The sequence below is a fragment of the Pogonomyrmex barbatus genome, unplaced genomic scaffold (genome assembly GCF_055798465.1).
Source record: "Pogonomyrmex barbatus isolate J1 unplaced genomic scaffold, ASM5579846v1 scaffold8, whole genome shotgun sequence".
Lineage (NCBI taxonomy): Eukaryota > Metazoa > Arthropoda > Insecta > Hymenoptera > Formicidae > Pogonomyrmex > Pogonomyrmex barbatus.
The window spans coordinates 8,810,496-8,827,926 of record NW_028297182.1 but is presented as its reverse complement, the minus strand read 5'-3'; the positions used below and the strand labels follow the sequence as shown (position 1 = coordinate 8,827,926).

At 34.9% G+C, this 17,431-nt stretch overlaps 2 protein-coding genes across 18 annotated transcripts in view; one reads left to right on the top strand and one right to left on the bottom strand.

The window, feature by feature from the left end:
* The window catches only part of Hr4 (nuclear hormone receptor 4), a 176,800-nt gene that overhangs the window by 10,384 nt on the left and 148,985 nt on the right, over positions 1-17,431 (bottom strand). For 5 of the 9 annotated variants that reach the window (XR_016141114.1, XM_089083950.1, XM_089083951.1 and 2 more), the window contains 8 exons: positions 12,323-13,417; positions 11,214-11,787; positions 6,662-6,872; positions 6,135-6,488; positions 1,874-2,008; positions 1,276-1,539; positions 762-954; positions 193-320 (listed from right to left, as the gene is read on the bottom strand). Coding sequence is in view for 7 of the 9 variants with exons in the window: in XM_089083950.1 (XP_088940076.1) it covers positions 193-320; positions 762-954; positions 1,276-1,539; positions 1,874-2,008; positions 6,135-6,488; positions 6,662-6,872; positions 11,214-11,787; positions 12,323-13,417 (2,954 nt within the window). In the remaining 2 variants the exon portion in view is untranslated. Of the gene's footprint in view, positions 1-192; positions 321-617; positions 955-1,275; positions 1,540-1,873; positions 2,009-6,134; positions 6,489-6,661; positions 6,873-11,213; positions 11,788-12,322; positions 13,418-17,431 lie in introns of all 9 variants that reach the window. The other 4 variants (XM_089083953.1, XM_089083952.1, XM_089083948.1 and 1 more) reach the window with 2 other exon arrangements.
* The window catches only part of LOC105422678 (uncharacterized), a 194,671-nt gene continuing 184,149 nt past the window's right edge, over positions 6,910-17,431 (top strand). For 2 of the 9 annotated variants that reach the window (XR_016141120.1, XM_089083984.1), the window contains exon 1: positions 6,910-8,639. Coding sequence is in view for 4 of the 9 variants with exons in the window: in XM_089083984.1 (XP_088940110.1) it covers positions 8,496-8,639 (144 nt within the window). In the remaining 5 variants the exon portion in view is untranslated. The remainder of the gene's footprint in view (positions 8,640-17,431) is intronic. The other 7 variants (XR_016141119.1, XM_089083985.1, XM_089083986.1 and 4 more) reach the window with 6 other exon arrangements.

Genomic DNA, 17,431 nt, shown 5'->3' with positions numbered 1-17,431 from the left:
AATAATTTATACAAGTGGTTTCTTCACATTACACCACAGTTCGTTAACTGTTTGTTAGCTTTTTGGATTCGGCTTCAGATTTGATTAAACATTTGATAATTTGAGTTACATATTTATAAAAAATATTTTGATTTATCGATATTTTAAAGATTTTTTTTAGCGTTCAGTACATATTTATTTTTTTGGACTTACTTCGGGCAACCTGACAAGAAGATCGTGAAATCGACTCGGCTGCTGAGGCGCGCTGTGCTCGACAAAACTTCGCAGACAGCTCATATATCGTTCTTGTATCTGTTCTAATTCCAATGTACTTCCTCGTGCTAAGAAAGACAAGCGAGATCAATTGAGATGTGTGCGAAGATTTTGATATATTTCAGAAAATCGGGGCGTCGTATCTTTACAATTGTAACTAATGGGAAATTCTCTACAAATCCGGATTTACTTTTTAATTTTCTTTTTCTTTACAATTTCTTTTGTATGTCAAATAACAAGAATTTATTTAAAAGACTGTTTAAGTAGACTGTTTAAGTAGTAGTTTTATTTGATGAAAATCTACAGTTTACTTGCAGGGAAACACATAGGTGCACGAGAGTTTTTAGAAAGTGTCTTAAACTTACATTTCGTGTCTCCAATTGTAGCGTTGGGGAAGAAGATAAGTTTATATTATTATATGTCATTCGTGTATCACGTAATATCGAGGAAGTTAACTCAACGCGATAATGACGAACACGGAACGGCAGATTCGCAGTAAAAGTACCTACCTTGTGAGAGCATAGTGATTACTTTTAGACAGACATACTCTTCCATCCGTAGCCTCACTCGCCTGAACATTAGCGTGACATATGTGATTTTTTCCACCATGAGCCCTACGTCTTGCCGCAATTGGTCCATGGTTATCGGCCGACCCATCATGCTGGTTAGGCACGTTTGCAACGTATACATGTTGTTCGTTACCTAATTGCGAAGATTGTATTAGACCAAATTCACATTCGTCTTGCTTATAAACTTGTAAGAAAAAAACATTGTCAAAAGTATATGTAAAGTTGATATCAATAGAAATTGACAAGGCTGTTTATAATTATATTATGTAGGTAAATTGACGATACTAAAAATATTTCATCGTCGAAAACATCATATTATTCGGATTATATTATTTAATAAAATATTCATGCAGAAACAATAAAAAAAAAAAAATTTTGTATAAAATCATAATTTTTTAAAATTTGCTTAGAATGTGTTTATGTGTTTATAAATTATTGCAAAACGCATAATTACTTCTTGCATAAAATCTGCACCCGTTCCATCAGTACCGACATTTGTTAACCTATGCTGACCGTGCATCGCTTGGTAGGCAGAAGTGGTCAACACAAGAAGTTCATGCCACTTGTGGGTGAGCAGCCTTGTATGAACTTCGACCGGCAGTTCAAGGTAAAACGGTAACCTTTTGGTCCACTGCACCAACTTGTACACTATGCTGTCTCCTATCTGACACAGCTTCTCACTTAAGTCTGAATTATGGTCCAGCAGCTCGTCCAAATTCTGTAACGCGAACGCATGTACAATCTCGAAGCGCGACGATTTGTTTGAAGTTTAATTGTTGTATACTTTTTTAATTAAACGGTATTTTACTAAAACGAACCAATTTAGTGTCAATATTCTAGTTATTTGAAAAAACAATACAAATATATTAATTAGTTAAATAATATTTATTAATATATTTATTGAATTGTTGCTTATTATATATCTGAGAATATATATATTCCTTTTTAGAAACAAATATTAACGTTTATATTAATATTTATATTATTAACTTAAAATTGAAAAATTCTCTCTTGTTATTAAAAGGATATATGTGATAAGTATGTGCACATACCCTTAAAGTGGCGATATCTTGGAACTCGTCACAGTCTATAAGGGTTTGAATCATAGTTAAAGTTGCGTCCAGAGGAAATACTCGGTCCCTCGAACTGCTTACTGCGTTGTCTAGCCTTTGCCGTAAATGCACCACCTTAAACATACATCATTAATACATAAAATCTATTCATGTAATTGACATAATGCATTTTTGTTATGCATTTATTTTTTGTATTTTTGCATTTGTTATTGCTGCTTAAACTAATTCTCTTAGAGGTTGTATTATATATTAACATTGCTCATTGCTATCTGGGCCACTTTCATGGGTTATATTATATTACATCGAATTTTCAATCTCGTGACCTTGAAGCTTTTTCACGACGCGAAAAAATAATTTCGAGGAAGTTTATACGTTAATTACAATTCCGCCAGCATTTCCTTTCGTTGTGCGCGCAATCCGAGTTCGGTGGCCGCGCGTCCAACCGGTAGACTTCAGCCTTTCACTGACCTTTCGGACCTCGAAACACTTCCTCGGGGTCGGGTACGAAGTGCACGGGAGCGAGATAGAAAGAGAAAGGGAAAAAGAAAAAGAAGAGGAGAGAGAGAGCCCCATCAAGTCGATTTCAGTCTGTCTTCGGGGAAAGCTGGTCGCTTCGTCGGATAAGATCCATGTATAAGTGACTATCTCATGGAGAACCGTGGGACGCGTTCGCAGTTGAAGGCGTCCGACATGAGGAAGGGACGAGAGTTTCGCGGAGGAGACAAGGGAGGAGATATACAGGAGGTGTTGGAGGAGAGGAAGCGCGAGAAGGAGAGAAAGAGAGGGTGAGGTCACTGTCCCCCGTGCAGACTTTCACGAGTTACGAAACTGCCAGAGAACTGCCCGTCCTTGGCACCGGCTGCCGCTGATTTTCTATTGTCCCTGCTTGCGTCGCCGGTGTTGTCGTTCGCTACGACGTTTTCCACGCAGCGACGATGACGAAGAATCACTAACTTAGATACTTCATTACGATAAAAGAATATCGTTTTAATATCTAGATATCAATGAGGCTGATATGACCGATGCAGCATAATATGCAAAATATATTACGCATAAATTATATTTTTAGTTTCGATAATTTTAATAACAATGAGTAGCAAAACTGAAACAAAACGTATTTGTGAAAGAAATAAGCATATACATTATTTATAGTCGTATAAAAAATTCCTCATATATCATCTAATAATCCCAATTTTTATAATAAATTGTCTATTGATAATATTTGTTCTTTCAATATTTAAGCTATTCACATATTAAAATTAATGATATTCTTTATGAAAACATATTATTTGGAATATTTATAAATATAAATTTAAATAGAAATAAATTTCATAGAGAGTTTAACTTCAAAATTTGTCTTTTATGATAAAGATTAATCTTTACGATATATCATATTCGAATTAATTAATTGATCGAGTATTTTTTTCGATTTTACTTTCGAGATTAAACATCCAATTTTCTTAAAGAAAGTGATTCCGTTGACTTTGTGATTTTTTATCTTTCACGAAATTCTTTCTTCGAAGATATGAATTGTCTCGTTGTGCATCTCACGTCCGATGACTCGGCCACGGCTGGAAAGTGACCTCTTTAATGGAGCACAGCCATGGTCAATATTTATCCGGTTTTAACGGCATCGGTTTCACTTTTGGCAATGGCCTCTACCGGGCCATTTGAGCAAATCCCTCATCTGATCGGACGTAACACACATATTTTTCGATTATTCCCGCCATTATATCGTCCCATTTGAGAAAATTGAAATGCAATCGAATTACATTTTTAGAATGTTGATTGAAAAAAATTATTTAATATTTTGGAGGTTCCGTTTATTCGCGCATATGCAAATATTCATCATAAAAGATCCGCTCATATCTGTCTGTGCACAATTATACGATATAAGAAAACATTGCTTTGTAAGGATATATAATTTTGCAAGTTATATAAGGATCTCTTATTATACAAGGAGTGCAGATGAATACAAAAAGTGCGACGACGCTCGGTCGATTCTCGCATGCTATTCGCTCGTTCTATCTATCGGCTTTCGTAATGTGGGAAACCTTGAGGCTTGCGCAAGTCGAGTCGTAAGAAAGTGAAATTGCGACGGGGAGTTCATTCATTCCAGGATCGGTGCGAAGGAAACCGGATCGACGCACGCTGAATTTACTATTTGTCTACAGTTTCATTGTTTTGCTCGATAATTTGCAAAAATGTGAATATTTTTACACAAACTAAAAACAAATGACTGGATATATTGATAGATAGTCATACAATTAAATTTATATCTTTGTGATTATAATACAATTACATTTAAAATAAAATACGTATAAATGATGTGTTATAAACATTTTCTATTCACGTATTTACTTTTTTTTTCAATATCAGATTACATGTTTTTTTAGCAGACAAATAAATATTTAATGTTGTTGAAATTGTTTTTCCCTCTCGATAATGATAAATCTCCTTTTTCTCTTAGAAGTTATCATTTCAATTTATAAATGATATCTGTGTGATGTTAATTACTCGTTTTCTGGTTCATTGCTAAAAGATAATGCAAGATCAATTAATAAGTATCGCGCATAATCAATTATTGTTCTGTTTTGAAAGCTTTGTTTTGTTATATCGAGAACGAAGTGCAGCGCACATTCCGTGATGATTAATCCAAAATTCTTATGCGATCGTAACAGATCACCGTCATAGATTCGCAGATGTCGATGATGCAATTCTGACTTCATCGAAGTGGTTCGATCTCTATTTTCCCAGGTAAGGATATCGGTATTGAACGCGAATTACAAGTAGTTCAATCGAAGGCGCATACTACGTATTTGCCTCACATTTAGTTTATTATTACGAATAGAGTAAATCTAGAAATTTCACACAAACAAATTTCCAATATAAATAACCAGTAAAATTAATTTTTAAGCAAACATTACTAAAACGTTAGTTTGTATTAGTCGTAAAAAATCTCTAATACTGAATATTGAGAAATTATGAAAAAGAGATGATATTCAGTAAAGTTTTTTTTTTTTGCTTAATCAAGTTTATTGCTCAAAAAATATAATCAAAGTGTATAGGAAGTGTATAGGAGATTTAATATGTTATTGGATCGTTGGAATGAATGATCGTCATCCGCGAAGATTTCGCGATCTCGCGTCGCGTTGCAGCTGCTTCGAAAGTGAAAGCGAAGATGCCTGCGGGACATTCTCATCCCAGAGCACCGGATTCCCCTGTCGGCGGCCGAAGAGTCAACTTTTGTTGACCCGCGCTCGATTTCTAACCAGGACTATGCCGTATAAATCACGTAAATTGCAAGCAAGCGGGATCTTTCGATCGCGAAGACGCACGCGGACATTAATTTGTATGCGATCTCGTTGATCGCACGAGCAAGAATAGACGAGGAATAACATCCTCGCGCCTCTCGTACGGATTAACGGCGAACTTCCAGGTCGCATAATCGCGCGATTTGATCGGGCCGAGGCTTTTAGAAAGTTTTCGTGGATATCTCATGCACGCATCACCGGCGAGTAAGATACATAAATCTCAGCGGGCGAGATTAATTTGCATTATGCCGCTGATGACATTTGCCTTGCGTAACGCTCGAATAATTAGGGGAAATAAGTAAAAGCTGTAATGGGCGCGCGCGATGCACTCTGTCATAATGAAATTAGTTCCCTTACAATTCCGTCTCGCGAGACACACGCGGAAGCAGACGAGATGAATCGCGCGATCTACTTTGATGCTCTCGCTCTCTCTCAGTTTCGGTCGTTCACGATAAACCGAGATAAATGTACCGAACAAATTAATTTTTATTCGGGTATATTATAAGAGGATTAATATTCTATGACAACTCGTGAAAAATTACTAAACATTTGTAATCTTGAATTTAAGGATAGATTTTTTGTTCTGAAGCTGAATTGATGATTCATTGATTCTTGAAATATCATATAAATACCAATAGTAAAAACTCAAATGAATTAAACGTTATCTTAAAACTTCAAATTTTATAATGTTCCTGAATATTTTAGGATTAAGAGCACCTATTGTAAAGATTCTTTAAAATTTTTACGAAGACAAAGCTGAATAGATTTGAGATGCAATTCTTCTTTTGGTTCCGACAATCCCGGGGACGGGATATTCATCATCAAGAGAGATTATGCATCAAAAATAGAGTAGTATTTTAAAGTACCACTTTGAAGAATCTTAAAATTTTAATTTACTTGAAAAATGACAAAGAAAGCACACTCACTTCGGAGGGATTGGTGAGTGCCGTCTTCAGGATCGTCCCGTTGACGAGGTGGCCCGAATGCGCAGGATGGCTCGGGTGGCTAGGGGTGGGCGGCGACGAGAGCGGATCGCCCGACGAGATTTTATGATGATGAAGAAAACTGCCGGCTAACTGGGAGTGCTGCTGCTGCTGCTGTTGGCTGTGATGAGCGGCTGCAGCCGCGGCCATGTGTTTGTCCAGCATCGTCGTGCCCATGGCACCCTTGGTACCACCGAGGGTCCCCGAGCCGTTTACGCCACCGACATTACTGCCGCCACTCATGCCGCCGCCGACACCGCCCGTCTTGTTGCTCTTCTTATGCTTCTTGTACTTCACCTGCGGCCAATCGACAAATAATCTTTTCTAATGATCAATTAGAACCGATCGATCAAATTAAATGTTCCTTGCGACAATCCAAATGCGACAATATTTGAAAAATATGTGTGTGAAAGATATTATTCTACTATCTTATTGCGTTCTTGTTGTTGAAATATAAATTCGGTGCATACCTTGTAAAGATTGTACACTGCACCAGAATTTCTTCCCCCAGGCATCCGGTCTTCCCGAACTGCCTGTAGGACCATACCCTGTTCGATGCACTTTTTGAACCGGCAGTATTGACACCTGTTCCTCTGCGCCTTTGTGATTTCACAGCCTCCCTCCGCCACGCACGTGTACACCCGCCTATTTTGCACGGTCCTTTTGAAGAAGCCTTTACATCTGCATGCAAATTAATCCAACTTTCGTGACTTATCTATTTTTATAGTCAGAGAAGATTTTCATAAAATAATAAGAAATAAATCGTTGACAAATTTCATTTATGAATATATCAATAATAAAAAAATTCACGTCGAAATAGCAAAGTGGAATTTGCAAAGTTGAATAAAAAGCAATAATGAAATAATAAAATTTTTTCTGATTTTAAGTAAAATAATCAAATAGTTTGTTTTCCAATAATTTAAGTTTATAAAATTATTTATTTTATATAATTTCAGAAGAGAAAAAGGATTTATTCTAACTGCATATATTGTCCATGTATCTATATGTAATATACTGTGATATGATTGTAAAGTTGCTTTATCAAATTCATCATTTAACATAGATCTTCAATACTGAATAATTCAATAAAATATACTGATAAAAATAATCAGGGTATTGTTGCATAATTACTCTTTTAAATGTTATATTTTACGTTTTTGAACATCATTATTTTTATCATAAACATAATTATTTTTATCATAACATAAACGTTATAAGTAAAAAAATGATGAAGAAAATAGACTTTTATAGAAAACCTATTACATCAATATCCATTTCTATGTAAATTGACTTCAATCTCGCTTCAATAAGTTACCTTTTATTTTTTTTTTCAATTTTAAGAAGTAAAAAAAGATAAAGTGTAAATTAAATAGAGATTGAAATTAATAGGCATTGGCAAATAAAAATGGAGATAATTTATTGAGTTCCGCATTAAAATCTAAATCCGAGTTCTTCAAAAGTTAATTAAATGAGACAGAAACCTGGCATAATTTAACTCATGTACAAGATAATCATCTCAATATCAATGTTCCCAATAATATTTTAATAAACCGTCGCGTCATCAAGAGGTTCGTCTTACGCCGCGTAAACGTGCGAAGTTAACCGCGAGAACTTGACCGCGGTCACGTGAGTGAATTTCGTAACGGTCGGCCAGTTCGCATCGCGCGTCGCTGCTACGTAGCTGTGTCGCGACTGTTTTGCGTTCTCGCGTCCTTTTGTCCGACGAGTTTAGTGTATAGTGAATATCGATTCAGATGCGTTCCGGTGCATTAATTCGGCTGGCGATGACATGTCGATCGATAATGTTTGTCGCGTTGCACTTTTCGAATGATTTTCATTGATTCTTCGCTCGATAGAATCTATTTCCTGATCGCGCGTCTCGCGTATACCGGCATCAAATCAGTGAACGGCATGAAACGACAACAATGACGTCGAAGAATCGAGAAGACTGTTAGGGATGAATCGAGACAGATTTCGCTTGCGTATAATAGATCTGTTTTTTTTTTTTAGCTGAACTAATGTATATTTGTTAATATAGATATATATTCGAAGTTTGATGAAAGTGACGGAAAAAATTTGCGATTCAGTGGAGCAATAAAAAACAGGTCTGATGTCGCATAATGATATCACGACGCTACATATCCGCCATAATTAATGCATCGTTTCTCGGTACATAATTTCACGCCGATCGAGGGGTCATGTACAAATCGAATATTCGGAAAGAAGTGATTATTTTTAATTCGTGTATGTATATATGCTCCGAGTTTTTGGGAGTGCAATTGAAAGTGCTGAAATAACGTTGGAATGTGTATTCGAATGGTTATGATTCGGAATGTGCGAATGCTATCAAGAAACATAAGAATATCATTGCGACGATTAATACGTAAAAAACATCTAGAAATTGGAGGCTGTAACCGATTATTGGAAGCAGATGATTGTTGCACGATGGTGAGTTCGAATTTCTTTTAAATTATTTTTCAGTTTATTAGAATATAAAGTTTTTATATTTCGAATTCATTGCACAACTGGTATAAGCAACACGTAAAAAAATTTTTTTACATTTTTTTATATCAATTTAAGAAACGAAGAAGATTAACAAGTTAAATTTTTAGACAAAATTCAAAATTGTTTCTTAATGCAAGAAAAATAAAACTTGCCATTTTTATAATTTTCGTAACATACGTGTCGTGAATTTAAAATGTTCAATACAAAGAGATAAAAAAAAAATTGATATCAAATTATATTTTTGATTCGTGAATATATCAGATTTGTTATCTATTATCTTATGTTTGATAAATATTTTATTCTTTTTTTATGCTATTACATTAATACATACTATTGATAAAAAATTATTATTTCTTAATTCAAATCTCAAATAATATTTTTAAATGAAAAGAATACGTTATAAAATAAATTTATAACTTAATATCTGAATCACATAATTAGTTAAGTTGATTAGTTAATTCAATAAATCGGTAAATTAAAAAAGATGCATAATATACATTCAGATAAATATTTAATTATTCAATTAAAAGCTATATTTAAAAAAAATTAGAAATAAATAAAATTTATATTAGCAAAAATATAAATTAAATTTAAATAATAATAATTTGCAATAAAATTATTTAAATTTTGAAAAATAAGAAATAGACGATAAAAAAATTCAATTACTTTAAAAAATCGAGAAGACGACGGGTCAGCTATTTCAAATAGATCTTTTTTCAAATAGCTCTTTTTTCAAATATAAAATGTTTCTGTACTTTTTTTGTTGGTTTCTTTAATAGAATAGGAATATATATTGTTACGGGTTGAAATTGTTTATTATTAAGAAGCATCTCTAGAGATAGTGAGGATAAATCAAGGATTCATTTACGCAGAGTTACGAGTTACATGGATGCGAGAAAAAAACTTGTCTCAGACTTTTCTCGTCTAATCCACTTGTTCATTCGAAATGACAAAGTTAGACAAGAAGTTAGACAAGAGTGAAGAAATAACGATACCCCGTGGTAATTTCACGAACTAATCAAAAGTGTTGTTCAAGAAGTCAAGTATACGCAACGAAGTAGACGCAACAAGTATTCCCCGTTTCCCCCTTAGAACAGAAATGATATGGGGACAGGGCGAGAAAATTATGGAATTATCGGAATTATTAATTTTTAATCTCGTTCAAGTTATGAATCGTTCATTATGTTCGCGCAAAAACTGATATATTTCGATGGAGTATCTTGTTTCATTAACCGATAAACTTAAACGATGACCATTTTACAAAATTGAAAGAGAAAGTAAATTAAAAGTGAAAGCAAATATACAGATTCCAATCTTGAAATATATGTCTCGAAATTTATGAATGTTCTTAATACTTCGAGAGCTCGTAATCAAAGAAGAAAGTATTGTATGACAATATAAAGTAAATTTTTCAAATTATAGAAAAAGTAAAAAAAATTTTTTTCGGTTCATTACTAACAAATCAGAAGCAAGGCATCTCAAGTATTATTCTTTATTTGTTGAAATATATATGATTAATTTTTCTCTTTGTGAATTTAATTATTCATATCATATTTTCCATGTCCTTTTTCACGTTTAAGATTTAATTTTGAGAGATAACAATTATTAATTGCATTACAAATTATTGCAAATCGAATAATAAAAATATAAAATATACGAACCATATTATAAAACATTGTTTAATTTGCTTGTGTTTAAAAGATTTTTATCAGTAAGAGAATGTTTGTTAATTTGTATTGATTTTTCTTCGAGAGTGATTTGAAGTATAAAAAAATAGATTCAATTAAGCTTCAAGAAAATAAATAGTAACGATAAATGAAAGAAACAATCCTTGTCTTCCATGTGCGAACTTTTTGTGAATGGATTGATAGTACGAACATGTTCTGGGAATAGTTCATTCGTAACTTGATATTTCTTCTCTGTAAAATATGGTTAGGCACATTTCCTCGTATTGGCAAAGGTCAAAGGTTAGGGCAAGTTATATCTACGTTTCCGAACGACTAATCACGGCTATATTGCAAGTTTCGATATAATTAGATCTAATTAAGCAAATGTCGGTCGATTCTTGAATTGCGATGCAGTCGAAAGACACTCATATAAATTTCTATCCTAGTTAACCAATCTCATTAATGCGACTCGATCGCATTTTACGTGCGAATGCATTATTGTTGCTACAAGAGTGGAATTATTACACACGAACATAGTATTATAAATAGAACATCTTTGCTCTTCTTTCTCCGTTTAGATCGCTTTCAATTGGATTTAATCTTCTACATGTGTAAATAATTATGAAATATTTTGCAAAAATTTCTATTAGAAGGAAACTTTAAGAATAATTATAATTTGAAAAAAAAAAAAATATTCAATAAAAAATTTATCAAAGGAATATTTTAAAGAAACAATACATAAAGATACGCGATCAAATTTGTCGTGGCATACATCTGTATATGTAATAATAATAGGACTAACTGCCGCGCGAAAGGATTAACTCATATATAATCTCGTAAGCATACTCACCCCTCGCACGTGATGATGCCATAGTGCAAGCCTGTCGCCTTGTCCTCGCAGATCATGCATATCATAGGTGTCTCGTCCTCTTCGTGCTCCTGGGGTGGCATGGGGGGTGCCGGCGGTGCTACCGATATGGACTGCGAGGCCGCTTCGGACTTGACGATAGTACCGCCATTGCTAACCCATGGTTGCGCGGCGGAACCGGATGCCGTGAGATTCAGCGCCTGCATCTGTTGCGCGGCTGGCAGCTGCGTCAGGTCGCCGGCCCACAGCCTCTCCATGTTGAGCGGCGGTCCGGCGGCGGATGAATACGAAACCGCGGAGGAAGATGAGGGTGGTTTACCCCTAGACTCCTGCCCGAGGTTCAGTAACAGCTGTGCAGCCGATTCCTCGGTCGAAGAACACGAGGCGGCTGCTGCTGCTGTAGCCGACCAGGATGCCGCCGGCGGTGGTACCGGATCCAACGGCGGCGCCGACCATATCATCGTACGGACGCCTCCGATTTCACCCATTAACACCGTAGGCGGGGGCCGTGGTGGTGCCGGCGCTGCTCTCTGTGCTGGTGGTTTCATACCCTCGCCTAGAGTGAATCATCGACGTTCAATTATCATAAAATATATTTCTCTATATAATCTATCTATATAATTAAATTTCTATATTTTTGAGACGTCTCCTCGCGCTCCTTTTTTTCCCCCCTCATATACTTCACACTTATCGTGCAAAGTAAGAAAGTGTGTGAATGAAAATAATATTTTAGTCTGTTGAATAGATTGATTTTCTATCAGAATTGCGAATAGTTTTGAAATTTTTTTCTTTATGACTTCTATAACCGAGATGTAACACACTAAGAATTTCCGATCATTTAAATGACACATCGAAATGTATTGGATTCTTCTTTTGTTATAAATTTTATCGTATGAGTTTTAAAAATTATCGGTAATTTTATATCAGTAACTTTACCATAATACAATAATTAATTAAAAATGATTGACGATTAAATGTGAAAGATACAAAGAATAAATCATCGAGTGAAAACGAAAGAAGTTAAAGTTATAAAGTTATAAAGGATGTTTGATCTAATCAAAAATACAATGCGATAATCACACGATACTTACACGAGGTTGCTGTGGTAGTAGCGCCGGTGGTGACACAGCTGGCACTTGAATTGGTACCGCTCGAACTGCCACCTCCGGAACTGGTGGAGACGGTCGTGACGTTTTGCCCGCCGTAGCTGACGGCGCTGCTGATAACACCGTTGAGTAGCCTCTGCGTAGCAAATCCCGGTACGCTGGTAGTATTCTGCGACCAAAATTGATGATGAGCCGCCAAAAGATGCGGTGGTACTGAGGGGGCGCGCGGTCTCGGCGGCGCCGGTGGCGATTGTTGCTGTTGTTGCACGGGCCCGTGCGAACTGGCGGAACCAACCGTGCCGGGACTGACGCTCTGGCTCGGGTTGAATTGAGACGACGGGCTATTTCGGTGACTAGGTTGGTTGGAGGCTTCCGAACGACCGCTGCTACCTCCACTACCACCGCCACCGCTACCGCTACCACCACCGCCACCGCCACCGCCACCGCCACTGCCTCCACCTCCGTCGAAGACCGAATTGTCGGATTCTTCCTTGGTCTGAACGGATGACAGATCGCCCTTGAGATCTGGACTGTCGCTTCTCGAGGAGGCCTCCTGGGTAATCGGAGTCGACGAGACCGCCTGGACCGGCGAGTATGGCGACGATTTGATTGGCACGGGGGTGGCGGAGCGTTGTTGCTGTTGCTGCTGCTGCTGCTGCTGCTGCTGCTGGTGATGGTGTTGCTGTTGCGATTGCTGATGATGCTGCTGTTGCTGCTCATCGGCAATCCTGAAGCTCACCATCGGACCGGCATCCGGGAAGACCGAGTCGGGCGACGCACGATCCAAGCACGTCGCATCGCGACCCTCTTGGCCGCTTCCTCTTCCTCCGCCATCACTGCCTCCGGTACCACGAAGAGAGTCGCTTCCTCGCGGTGTCCCTGGACTCGGGCTGCCCAGCAGGTACTCGCTCGTCACTCTGACCACGGGGCAGCCCGGCGAGCCCGGCATGTTCGCCTCCGGCGACAGGGTCGAGGTGTCAGCCATGCTCTCCCCTGGAGCAGGAAAGTTTATGGGTGAAGGTGCGTCCGCCGGCTGGTTCCCCTGCGGCGAGCCTGCTGATCCGAGGGATACCGGGGAGTCTGAGAAATAAGGCGTTGGTCTCACGTTTATACTCGGACACCGGAGAATCTGCAACGCGGCGGGACGTTCCTTGTGTTTCCTTTTTTTTTTTTCTTTACTCTCGAACATGCATGAGAATAATAACGCGAAATATGTGACATTATTATTGACGCGCGTGTTATATCTGACGGTGAAATTGAATGTACAGAGAGATAGAAGGGAAATCGGCACTCGGGAATTGGAGCAAATTAATGATGTTGTACACTCGAACGACAACGGTCGCATATACGATTAATTGGCGGCGTGAGACGGAGGGTGAAGGTAAGATAACGAGCTATGATGGAACATTACATGTTGCATTTCTCTATGATGTGATGTCTTCTCTGACATTTGGTATTTCGAACTTATTCTAGATATTATTAAAAGGGGATTCTCATGTATGAAAATTAGATGAAGCTAATACTATATATATAAATATATATAAATTTTAAATATTCATAAATTTAAATTATGATTTTAACATAATTAGATATATCTTTTCGATTTATATTTTGTTTTCATATTCGAAGTTTGATTTATTTTGAATCTGGCATTATATTATAAATCTGTATAAAATATTACATACAAACATACAAACAAAAAAGTAAAAAAATTGTGAAAAAAATGTTTAAAAGAAAAAGAGTTAATATAATAATTATATATTAATACAAGATTTAAGCGACAAAAAAATTAAATAATTAAGAAAGTGTCATTTCAAAATAATCGTAGTTCAATTTGTAAGCAGCATCGATGACGGATTCAAAGCACAATACATCTGATTACGTTGGTCTCAATAAACAACCGCTCGTTATGCAATCCTGTAGTTGTATCAATAATATAGCATCGTGTATCGTGGGTGAAGTACTCCTACACTTTTTAAAAATAACGTTTCCATAATATATTCCAATAGATGTGCTTTCATGGTGTTAGATGCGCCCATTATCACTCGTTTTTCACATATAAGGTACTTTAAATTATATCTGCGCGAATGCACTGTTCAGCCACTTTACTCCATCACATTTTATTGTATTTTGTTTATTTTATTTCGTAACAAAAGTATTAATTAAAAGTTACAGATAGCACATTCCGATACATTTAATTGGAAAATGATTATTCTTTCGAATATTTAAATCTCGAGCACTAGAAAAAATATTATAAATATTTTTAAATATATTTTCAATGAAAGATATTGTTTTTATATATTGTACTTTTATATTGCAGATTTTTTAAAATATCTAATTTTTTCTTACGATTAATATGATTTTTTTATTACATGTATAAGTTACATGTAAGTACATATTTGAAGATAGATTATCTGAAGATAGATGAAAAAAGAAAGATCAATAGTGAAGTTTAATTTAATTCACATAATCGAACTTTCGTTTTCGTGAGATCTTTTAATTCTACCAGAATTGATAGGTTTTTGAAGGTCATAGTTTTAAACAATTGTACTGCGACTTTGATAAATTTAAATCTATTGTTATTTCGCATGTATTTATTTACATTTCTTTACTTAATTATTTTACTCATAGTTTTTTCGTATATATCAATTTGTAAAAAAGTAAATTGTGAGAAATATCAGATATTATGATGTAAGAAATATTATTATGATTCATATTAGCACAATATGAAATTTTTCTTATAAAAAGATGTGATTGTAACTATATTATTAATCTTTTTGTTTTACTAAATTTTTATAAAAAAATGTCAAAACATTAAATATATAAAATTATAATCCTTGAGAAAATAGAAATTAATATATAATAAATCTTGAATATTTATTAACAATATCCAAATGAAAAAGATTTTTGCAAATAATCACGATCGAAAGTTATGTGTTATTAGAAGAAAATAATTTTAAAAAAGTTCGATTTCCATATCTGTCGTCTTTCTGGCGACTTCGTCTAGAAAAAAATAACTATTTTCCTCTAGAAACCGTTGTATTTCCTATAATGGAGAAGTTACGACGGTAGGTTGTAATTGAGTTAGAAGAGAGGATACTCTGAGCGAGAGTCATTAAAGTGCCCGTTTGCTTTCGATACGTTCTTAACGTTGCATTGTATCCCGCAGTGTTGAAGGATATATATTGAAATGACGTGTAATAGTAACAGTGGTAATGGGGTAGCCTTGCACCGAAGACATGCACAGTATGAAATTAATTCGATAAACAAACAAAAATATTTTACATCACATTACATGGAAGAAGTAAAAAATTTTATTCTATACATATTAATGTATGTATGATATGAGTGTCGATTGTTTATATTAGTCACGATTTGGAAAAAAAGTTAAACATTTGAGACATAAATTTCTATGTGTGTGTTTATTTACCGCATATAGATTTCCAACTTTGTATCATGCTCTGGCGTATTTGTATAATTAAAATTAAAAAAAAAAAAATATATATATATATATATATATATATATATATACACACACACAAAGAAATTATTTTTTGAAAAAGTTAAAAATTTTACATGAAAACATTCTAAGGACATTCACAAATTATGATTTTAAATATTCTCTTTTCAATTGTTCAACTATTCCTATCTTTTATATGTATATAAAACACACAAATCACACAAATCTAAATTTTCTAATAATCTCATTTTAATTAAAGAAATCTTACAAAACAAAAGGAGAAAAAAGCCATTTTGCTTTCTTTTATATTATAGAAAAGAATGCTTTCTTCTCTTTAAATCGGAAGATTATATACTATGAAACGATACGTGTAATACAAGTGTAATAGTCGTTCTCTTGCTTATCGCAAAAAGAATGTGGAGACTATGGTTGCTCGAGGTCAAGGAAGGAATGCAGTTGACAAGGCCAGGTTGTGATTGCGGGTACACTTAGGTGGCAGTTTCCGAGCTATTAATAGATCGATCGCTATGGACATTGATCGGATGGATTATTCGTTTCTGGACTCGTGACGTACTGTGATATCGCAAATCGTGATTATCAAATCAAAGAGATCGAATCGGATCTTTATCTTCTATCTCCGTAGATTATTACAAGAACCCATCGTTCATAGCTTTCGTAGAGCAATTATATTTCGCTTAGCCGTATATGCAGCCACCCCGCATTCATATCATCAGATTGACAATTGACTGTTAATGTCAATGCGCTTTGATGATGTATGAGTGACGTATGTCTAGCGCAACAATGAAGTTGCGTTGAAATAGTTAAAGATAATGATTATCCATCATGAGATGTGATGAGGATATTTTGTATTGATAGTCGAATTTTTCAAGGCATTTAAGAAATAGTTCCTAGTAATGTAATAATAGTTATATATCATGGAATTACGTAAGACCATCACCGCTTTCACCGTTCCTTTCACTTATATATTTTTTTAAGCTCCTTGAATTTTTCAACTAACTTGGAGTTAGGTTAAAGTTAATCAATCTTTTTAATCGAAAAAGGTACTAATCGATTTTGAATTATAAACGATAAAAAAAAATAGAAAATTAAAAAGACAAAGATCTATGACAAGGAGAAGATACATCTTCTAATAAATTTGCATTGAATTTTATTTTAATGGAATATTTATTTCAAATGGAAATTAAGCTATTGTGATGCAGTGACATGAACTAAACTCGCGTCTCATAGCATAGTAATTATTGTATGTAGAGTCACGACCGAGATATGAAACTATACAATGTGAAACAAATACCATCCTGTGCCAACTAACTCTTGAATAATATTATCGTGTTTTTTTTTATTTACTGTATATACTATATTAAATATTTACTACACATATTTATTACATGTATAAAAATATATAACATCAAAGCTTGGAAAGCTGCATATTATAACACATCTTTCAATATATTTTTTTAAAGAAGGAATCTCTAAATTATACTTACTAAATAATAATAAATTAACTCAGGACAATTGTTTTTTTTTTAAATCGAATTTTTACAATTATATATTAAAATGTCAAAAAGTTAAAGTAGTTTATAGAATTTCTTACAGTGTTTTTATAAAAAAAAAAA